The sequence below is a fragment of the Limulus polyphemus genome, unplaced genomic scaffold (genome assembly GCF_000517525.1).
Source record: "Limulus polyphemus unplaced genomic scaffold, Limulus_polyphemus-2.1.2 Scaffold2377, whole genome shotgun sequence".
Lineage (NCBI taxonomy): Eukaryota > Metazoa > Arthropoda > Merostomata > Xiphosura > Limulidae > Limulus > Limulus polyphemus.
In genome coordinates, this window is record NW_013667987.1 from 138651 (window position 1) to 147886 (window position 9236).

Below are 9236 nucleotides of genomic sequence, written 5' to 3' on the forward strand. Positions count from 1 at the left end.
AGAGCATTCGCCAAATTACAGGATAGTTCTAGAAACGTGGCGTCACGGTGGTCATGTGACTCGCTGACGCAACAATATCTTTTGGCTTTTTACTCATCCCCTAAAAATATAATTTCATTATTTCCACAAATTAAAAATACACAGCACATATTAATACTTTTATTCAAAAGCCATTTTTATTCATACTTTAGCACCCTACATCGACATCTTTCTCCAATCATGTACACTGTGCGTGCAATGCACTTAGCAACCAATCAGCACACATGCACTTCACACACATGTCAGAATGAGAACTGTCTTGCTGCTGCATCAAACATCCATCTGTTACTCAGTGATGTGCTTTTTGATTACTTTAATTAAAAACTTTTTTTTCAAATTATTACAACACTAAAACTGGCAAACGTTACAGTATTTATGAAAAAGAATAAAACCAAAATCAATGTGAATTGGAGCCCTAAGAAATTGTTTAGTCTGCTTATGCCTAGTGCTATCATTGGAAAAAATGATATGCATTTCCTCGTGATTGGTGGTTCTCGTATAAAAGGCTGTAACCTCTAAATATCATCCTCTCAACCAGCAAAAGACATTGCTGTCAACAGTCTATTATGACACACAGAAAAGAGGAAGTTACAGCAACATCTCCATAGGTAAAGTAAATGCTATCTTCTAGAGATTAGCATATACACAAATGCAACTAGAATGAAACAACTTCAATGGTTTTCTGGAACATGTGTTTGTGTCAAAACTGCATAGAGAAAGACTAAGTGAACAGATGTTAAGCATATCTGTATTACTAAAACATGGTGGCAATCATATATGTGCACACATCACATAACAAATTCAATTAATTATAATCGTACTTTGTCAGCAAAAAGTGTTCACAAACCATAACAGTAGGATTACTTTCAGTCATATGATCCTAGAATATCTGAAATAACAAATTCAACATTTGCTGCTTAAGACAAGCAGATTATCAGAACTTCTAATGACACAAGGTTTTTTTTTCATGATGACAGTCTATTCGTTTTTGTTACTGACTAACCACAAATGAGAAGTAAACTGGCAGCAGAACTGAAACACATTCATCAGGATTTGCAATGATGACTGTATATGCAACAAAAATGAAAAACCATGTACTGAAGCGAATTCATGACAAGCTTTGCTTTTTGATGAACATTAATTATGTAACAATACAGTCACTGCTCTAGCTCTGCAGACGTTTTCGATTTGTTGTTCCACAAATTTAACATACAATATTCTAAAAGTATTGGGATACGTCGCATCCTTGTCAGGGCTTGATGCCATATAAATGGTTGATAAATGCAATGTAACATATATAGGTGGAAACTGATTTTGTTGGAGACATCTTCTTTGGCTGCATCTTTCTCTTTGCTTTGTTGCATTGAGTTAAATAAGTGACATTTTTGTATCTATAAAGATACCCCACAAACTTAAGAAGGACATTGAATTGTTGGAAAGTGTTCAAAGGAGGGCTACTAAGATGGAAAGGTTGTCCTACGAGAAAAGGTTAAGATTTCTGAAATTGTTTCCTTGTGAAAAAAGATTGGAAGTATTGATGTATAATCTTTTTTGGCATTTAATGATGATAATGGTAGGATACAAATACATATTTTAGCAGTAGCAGGGTAGGAATAATCTTCAGCTTAGAAAGTTTTACTTTTCTAGCAGTGTGTTGGTTATTGGACTAGGTTGCTTTCAGATGTGGTAGATGCAGTAAATTCAAGGGGAAATAATGGAAGGCTCGAGCAATATTTAATTCACAAGGTCTGGATTTGAGTTGGAGCTCTGTCAGACATGTGCCATTCTTTCAGCAACAAGGGGTTTAACCCATAACACCAGGCAGGATCTCTTTCTGCAATTTGTCTGGCAATAGCACATGATTCATGAAAACTGAATAGAAGCACTTTAACTTGGTCCGGAATTACTCTGTTGTTTGTTTCACATTATTTAATCATCTGTATGAGATGTTGGGTAGTTAGGGCTTAATCAATCATCCTGAAAGCTCGTGTTGCTCAGTTAAACTTTTTCCCAGATAAACTCTGTTGCACCTTTCCAACCGCACATACTTCAAATTCAACCAAAAGTTGTTTCAGCACTACATCTCAATAGAAATATCATATTCCAAAAAATGGTCGTTAGCAAATGGATTCTCTCTTCACATGGCACATTTCTTTTTAGATCTTCCACCGTATTCTGTTAAGGAACACTGTGCTGAAATATACTGAGGTATATATTTATCTTAATGCACTCTTTGTTTCCTTGAGTCTCATTAATGTCGTGTAGATTTTACTACAGTTCTTTGAAGGGAGGATCCATATTGATGGGGTCGAAGGTTCTGTTAGGTACAATGCTTGTCTCTTCTATAGTCATCAAATGAAACACGCTCTATGGAGGAATGTAGATACTGTTTGTTACATCATCATTAAACTTGTCAAAACGTGCATATTTACACCAACTTCTGTGTGAGAGCCAACTAGATACTCCTCTTGTGGTCCCTGTTATTCCCAGCACTTACACTCAACTGTTCACCATTGTCTCTGTGTACGATATAAACAGACATAACATTTGATGGTGTACTCTCTAGTTCAGAATTTAGATGAGGGGCTGTAGATGCTAGGAACTGGTAAAGTTCAGTTTTTGTATGCAGAATCCCATAATAATGATGCAGATGTACACCCAGACCAAGATCTAAATCCAGACCAAAATGATTTGGTGATATTATATCACACAAACATTATCACTATGAAATGTATTGCTTGCCGCATCAACTGTTGTTTGTTAGTTAGTTAGGTCAATGCTTTGTATAATACAGGTTACATCAATTACATTTGGATTTTCAATTTTATTTCAGTTGTAATTAAGTATTCATTAATATTAAATAGCTATCAAATGAAGAATATGTATTAGTATTATGTATTCATTAATATTAAATAGCTATAAAATGAAGAATATGTATTAGTATTATGTATTCATTAATATTAAATAGCTATAAAATGAAGAATATGTATTAGTTAGAGAGCGAGAAAGTTGTTACGTTATTTTTTATCAGAAGTTCAGTTTCGTATTTAGCTGTTGAGAGTATTTTAAGTTCGAGAGAGAAATCGGATGTTCTTTTTCTCTATCGTGTTGGTAGATAGTGGAGTTGGGGGGTGGGGTGGGGGTTTGTAATTTATAGATATACCCATACGTTCAAAAACTCCTACTTTCAAGTGACGCCAATATAAGGGGTCTAACATTCTCCGCACGTATATAAATAGACAAGACGCGAACAATGGGCAATCGGTATACGATCTTTACGGTAGAAAAATTTTAGTCTGAAATTAGGTTTGAAAATAACTTTCAGATCAACTTAAGAATAGTAACAGTTATAATGCAGTTCTGTCTTCCAAGATATGGTAAGCTGGTGCATAAAGATAGTCTGGGTAGAGTGTGTATTTTAGATGGCTGGGCAACCGTATTAGTTAAGAAAGTTAAGAGAGTTATTAGTCTCAGTTCCATGATTAAAACGTATAAAGAAATGGAGTCATTAGTCTCAGTTCCATTAGTAAAACGTATAGAGATATTGAGTTATTAGTCTCAGTTTCATAAATATAAAGTATAGAGAAATGAAGTTATTAGTCTCAGTTCCATGATTAAAACATATAGAGAAATGGAGTTATTAGTCTCAGTTCCATGATTAAAACGTATAAAGAAATAGAGTAATTAGTCTCAGTTTCATAAATAGAAAGTATACAAAAATTGAGTTATTAGTCTCAGTTCCATGATTAAAAAGTATAGAGAAAGGGAGTTATCAGTTTCAGTTCCATTAGTAAAACGTATAGAGAAAGGGAGTTATCAGTTTCAGTTCCATTAGTAAAACGTATAGAGAAAGGGAGTTATCAGTTTCAGTTTCATGAATAAAATGTATAGAGGGATGTTGTGATTTAAGATAGTCAAGAAAACGAGGGATTTCGTCTTTATGGCGAAAAACAAGGAAAGTATCATCTACCTTTTGTAGAGAACAAGCTTGAAGTTTAAAGGACAGTTGTCCATCCAGTTTCGTTCATGGTAACCGAGGAAAAGGTTGGACAGTGTTGGTTCCAGCGGAGAGCCCATAGCTACGCCATCTATCGGTTCATAAACGGAATTGTTAAAAAGGAGAGAAGAGCCTGTAGTTTAGAGCTGAAAATTTCGATACACTTATTAAATGTTTCATATAATTACGTTCGTGTTGCTCTTTATAATCAGATTAAATTTTCCTAAAAATGAATAGATTTATATTTAGTATTGGTAAATAAAACAGATGACCAGTGATTAATTTGAGAAAAATTTGGTATAAAAATAAAATAATGTAATAATTTATTGTAGATGTTGGAGCGAAATTTGACAAACAAGTATTAACGTGTTGCCAAGCATGGAACTTCTTTTATGAAGCTTTTTATTGGAAAATTACAGCTTTTATTTATATTAATAAAATTGTGACTTAGTTTAAAGACAGTCTTATTTAAATTTAAAGTTATTTTTCAGAGGTCAACTGTTCATTGCTGTGAGTGTTTATAGATTTAGACGATAACTTATAATAGTGATAATGAAAGGCTACACCCAGACTTGACATACTTGCCAGACAGGACAGGGGCGTTGTTCCACCACTGTGTAGGTTGTTATGACTACGTAACTTTATCTCCTACCCTTGACTTCGAAGTGTAAGGGAGGTACCTGAAACTTTGTGAGATAACAGGAAATCGTTGTAAAATGTCATATGAAGTATGAATCAAATAAGGAATGACTAGGCAGCTGTAACTAAGACGTTTGTTATCCGAAACAAAAGTTTAATATAAATTTATCAATGTTATGTAATGTCTAAGTACCATCAGCTTGTCTGAATTGATAACTAAAATACAATCATAGTTTCGGTAAACTAAGAGAAATGTGTTTATATTTTCGCCCTAAAGTGAAAAAAATACCCCTTTTGGGAAAGTAAGTTTAATCTCATTTCTCACATATAAAAGTAACGAAAAGGCACCAATGTAGTAAAAAGTAGATCAAAACAAATTATCTGTAAACTAACAACTGCTTGTGTACTAGAAACACAGCAAAGCTGGATCAAAACAGTTTATCTGTAACCTGCTAACTGCTGCTTGTGTACTAGAAACACAGCAAAGCCGTATATAAACAGTTTATCTGTAACCTGATAACTGGTGCTTGTGTACTAGAAACACAGCAAAGCTGGATCAAAACAGTTTATCTGTAACCTGATAACTGCTGCTTGTGTACTAAAAGCACAGCAAAGCTGTATCTAAACAGTTTATATGTAACCTGATAACTGTTGCTTGTGTACTAGAAATACAGCAAAACTGGATCAAAACAGTTTATCTGTAACCTGATAACTGCTGCTTGTGTACTAGAAACACAGCAAAGCTGGATCAAAACAGTTTATCTGTAACCTAACAACTGTTGCTTGTGTACTAGAAACACAGCAAAGCTGGATCAAAACAGTTTATCTGTAATCTGATAAATGCTGCTTGTGTACTAGAAACACAACAAAGCTGGATCAAAACAGTTTACCTGTAACCTGATAACTGTTGCTTGTGTACTAGAAACACAGCAAAACTGGATCAAAACAGTTTATCTGTAACCTAACAACTGCCTCTTGTGTACTGCAAACATCAGCTATGTTTCATTGTTACTACTTTATCACCTGATAGGAAACGTGAGACCACTTGGGATACACGTGGGTCTGGATCAATAAATAACTTACGCTGATTTTAAACCAAATCTTTTGGAAAAGGAATACAGGGGATAGTTTTTTTTTTGTTTTTAATTATGCACAAAGCTACACAAGGGCTATCTGTGCTCTGCCCACCACGGGTATCGAAACCCGGTTTCTAGCGTTGTAAGTCCGCAGACATACCGCTGTGCTACTGGGGGGCACAGGGGATAGTATATATATATTTCTTGATTACTGACCGAGAATTATTTAACATCTTAAAGCTACTGTCGTATATGATTTGAATTGCTTAAATAATAATTGTTTAATTTCGAAATCATCTGGCTTGATAAACAATCTTATATCTTATTTCGCAGTTCTAGTCACTAAGAAGTTTTGACTCAACCTAAAATGTTTGAATGTGGTGTGCACTGAAACGGGTGATCAACCTACAAAGCCTTCCTTGAAATGAGTCACGTGATCAGTAGGAACCTGTTCTGTAGCTCAGGTATTCTGCCCGTGGCTTGAGGCTTGGCAGGTAGTCTTGTGAGAGAGAAGCTTGTAGACGTATCTTGCCAGAGCGCTAATAATGCTTGGAACAAATGTAGAACATTCTAGACCGTACTGCCACTCTGTGTCCCTAATGGTCAACGGTAGTGTAGTGGTACCTGAGAATCAAGAACTGACCAAGCGAAACAGTGAAGGATGTCCTACACCACTTAAGACAGTTAGTCAAGTGAATCGTGCTCACGTGCACGTCCTAAAGGTCGAGACTAGCTCCTGCCCCGTTACACACGTCATGCGACTGGACGTCACTGACAAGGCGTCTGGTGGAACGTGCGAGACACACGAGAAAACCCATGTTAATGTCCAGCTGGTCAGCATCGATAGGCATTACCATAATAACAGTGCGACTAGCAGTGCCATGGGGAGCGATAACGACTCTGACCGTGGTTCACTGGCCGATGATAGCGATAGTCATGGATACGACTCGGGATTCGGTAACCAAAGACAGTGGCATATCGCAAGAAAGTGTACAGATGACGATAAGGACGTTTTGCATTTTCACTTGCACGAGCTGGATACCGGACCTAACCAGCTCGGTAAGAATCTCCATGACCAGGATGACAAGGACTCCGCCATCATGTCAGTGTCGGGCACAGTTCGTGGCGTAAGGAATCGAGTACGAACCCAAGTTTCTTGTCTTTTTCAGCCTCACGAAAAGGTATAATTACTTTATTAAACTGTTTTATTATGTTTTTGATAATCAGCAGAAAGTAGGACTGAGTATCACTTTACTTTGGTCACGTGGTTTAAACGTTTAGGGTGAGTTGATCGTCATCTGGGTGAGAAGGGGGTAGCTACTGGAGTTCCTGATGATTATAAGATTTCTCCAGTTTTCTCTTTCATTACATGAAGTCTACATATAGTCTGTGTACTTCCAATCATTACTGTTATATTTAGGACATAAAACAGAAACAGTATTTATAGTCAGAACTGGTAAAACATTAATTCTATAATTGCATTTCGTTTTCAAATTCCACAACCATTTGATGGATTTCTTTTTCACACGTTATTTATAAATACTTTCAAGATAGGCACACTTATGTTAATTGAGATGTTTTTACGCCACATGCTACTTATTGTGTTTTGATAAAAAATCTAAAATAAAAATGTTATTTAAATAGTCAAGCCAAGTGGACATGAATATTTTTATTCTTATGAACTTTGAACCTTTATCTTTTATAAGCATTTCTCCATACATCGCACGAGTACGCTAGTAAATTTAAACTTTAAAAACTGTACAACGATTTTATAAGGACAATAAAACAATTTAATATAAGGCATACATTTTTCATTACACATATTTCGTAGAAACTATGTTATCATCGAATATTTTGTAAAGTTGAAAAACCTAAAAGTTGTAGATAGACTGATAAAAATTACGTGCTTATTACTTATACATTATATATATATATATATAATAGCCAAATGTCTGTCTGTCTGTTACGCTCTGTATCTTCTGAACGGTTAATCGTAGGAAAGAAATCTAGCAAAATGCTTCTTTTCAAGAGTACATTACAGGAAAATTAGACATTTTTTGCAATTCCTAAAACTTCATATTGATGTCAACATTGATCCGCCAGTGTTTTTATGTGCTGATGTTGTTGTTTTGTAGTTAAGGACAAAGCTACACAATGGTTTTTTTGGTGCTCTGCCCATCACAGGTATCGAAACCCTGTTTCTAACGTTGTAAGTCCGCAGATATGCCGCTGTGCCACTGGGGGGCATGTATATGCTGAACAGTCAGTATGAGGAAAAAACTTATTAAGAAAAAAATTTTGTTTTTGTGAGAAAGAACGAAAAAAAAACGCATAAAGAGAGGAACTGAACATGTTTGAGCATATATTTGTTTGTTTGTAGTTAAGCACAAAGGGCTATCTGTGCTCTGCCCACCACGGGTATCGAAACCCGGTTTTTAGCGTTGTAAGTCCGCAGACATACCACTGTACCGCTGGGGGGCATATATTTGTTCTTGTTCGGTTTATGTGTATATATTTCATGTTGATATTATATACATGCATGATTCTGTTGTATCATGTCGAATAAATTAATTTGAATTGAATTCATTATCTCCCTTTTGACATTTCTTATAGAAATGACAACTGTCAAATAGCTTTCATTTTCGTAGCAGTCTCTTTTTTTTGCATTCAGTAATTGACAAGGAAAGTGGCGTCCAGTGGAAAAAAAAAAATCCCTGAGGCTACTTAAGGAACCTGATTACTTTTTGTGCTTGTGCCCTCCAATAGTACAGCAGTATGTCTGCGGACTCACAACGCTAGAAACCGGGTTTAGATACCCATGGTGGGTAGAGCACAAATATCCCATTGTGTAGCTTTGCACTTAACTTCAAACAAACAAACATCTGTTGTGCTGGATACAATGGATGTCTGTCTCTAATAAGTTATGATATTTGCGGGTTTTGATGACTGTCTCTAATATATAACGGTATTTACACGTTCTGATGTCCATGTCTTTAATAAGTAATGATATTTACACGTTCTGATGTCTATGTCTCTAATATATAACGGTATTTACATGTTCTGATGTCTGTCTCTAATATATAACGGTATTTACACGTTCTGATGTCTATGTCTCTAATAAGTCATGATATTTACACGTTCTGATGTCTATGTTTCCAATAAATCATGATATTTACACGTTCTGATGTCTATGTCTAATAAGTAATGATATTTACATGTTCTGATGACTATGTCTCTAATATATAGCGGTATTTACACGTTCTGATGTCTATGTCTAATAAGTAATGATATTTACACGTTCTGATGTTTATGTTTCTAATATATAACGGTATTTATACGTTCTGATGTCTATGTCTTTAATAAGTAATGATATTTACACGTTCTGATGTCTATGTCTCTAATATATAACGATATTTACACGTTCTGATGTCTATGTCTCTAATAAGTAATGATATTTACATGTTCTGACGTCTATGTCTCTAATA

General features: G+C 35.3%; 2 protein-coding genes across 2 annotated transcripts in view; one reads left to right on the top strand and one right to left on the bottom strand.

Annotated features, from left to right (window-relative positions):
* LOC106466768 (fatty acid hydroxylase domain-containing protein 2-like) overlaps positions 1–2184 on the bottom strand; it is a 16664-nt gene extending 14480 nt beyond the window's left edge. The window contains exons 1-2 of the mRNA XM_013927067.2: positions 2181–2184; positions 1863–1867 (exon numbers count right to left, since the gene is read on the bottom strand). The gene's annotated coding sequence lies outside the window, so the exon portion shown is untranslated. The remainder of the gene's footprint in view (positions 1–1862; positions 1868–2180) is intronic.
* A 4104-nt stretch (positions 2185–6288) lies between these two features.
* LOC106466764 (glutaredoxin domain-containing cysteine-rich protein CG12206-like) overlaps positions 6289–9236 on the top strand; it is a 16731-nt gene continuing 13783 nt past the window's right edge. Inside the window, exon 1 of the mRNA XM_013927063.2 lies at positions 6289–6932. Coding sequence (XP_013782517.1) covers positions 6297–6932 — 636 coding nt within the window. The 5' untranslated portion in view covers positions 6289–6296. The remainder of the gene's footprint in view (positions 6933–9236) is intronic.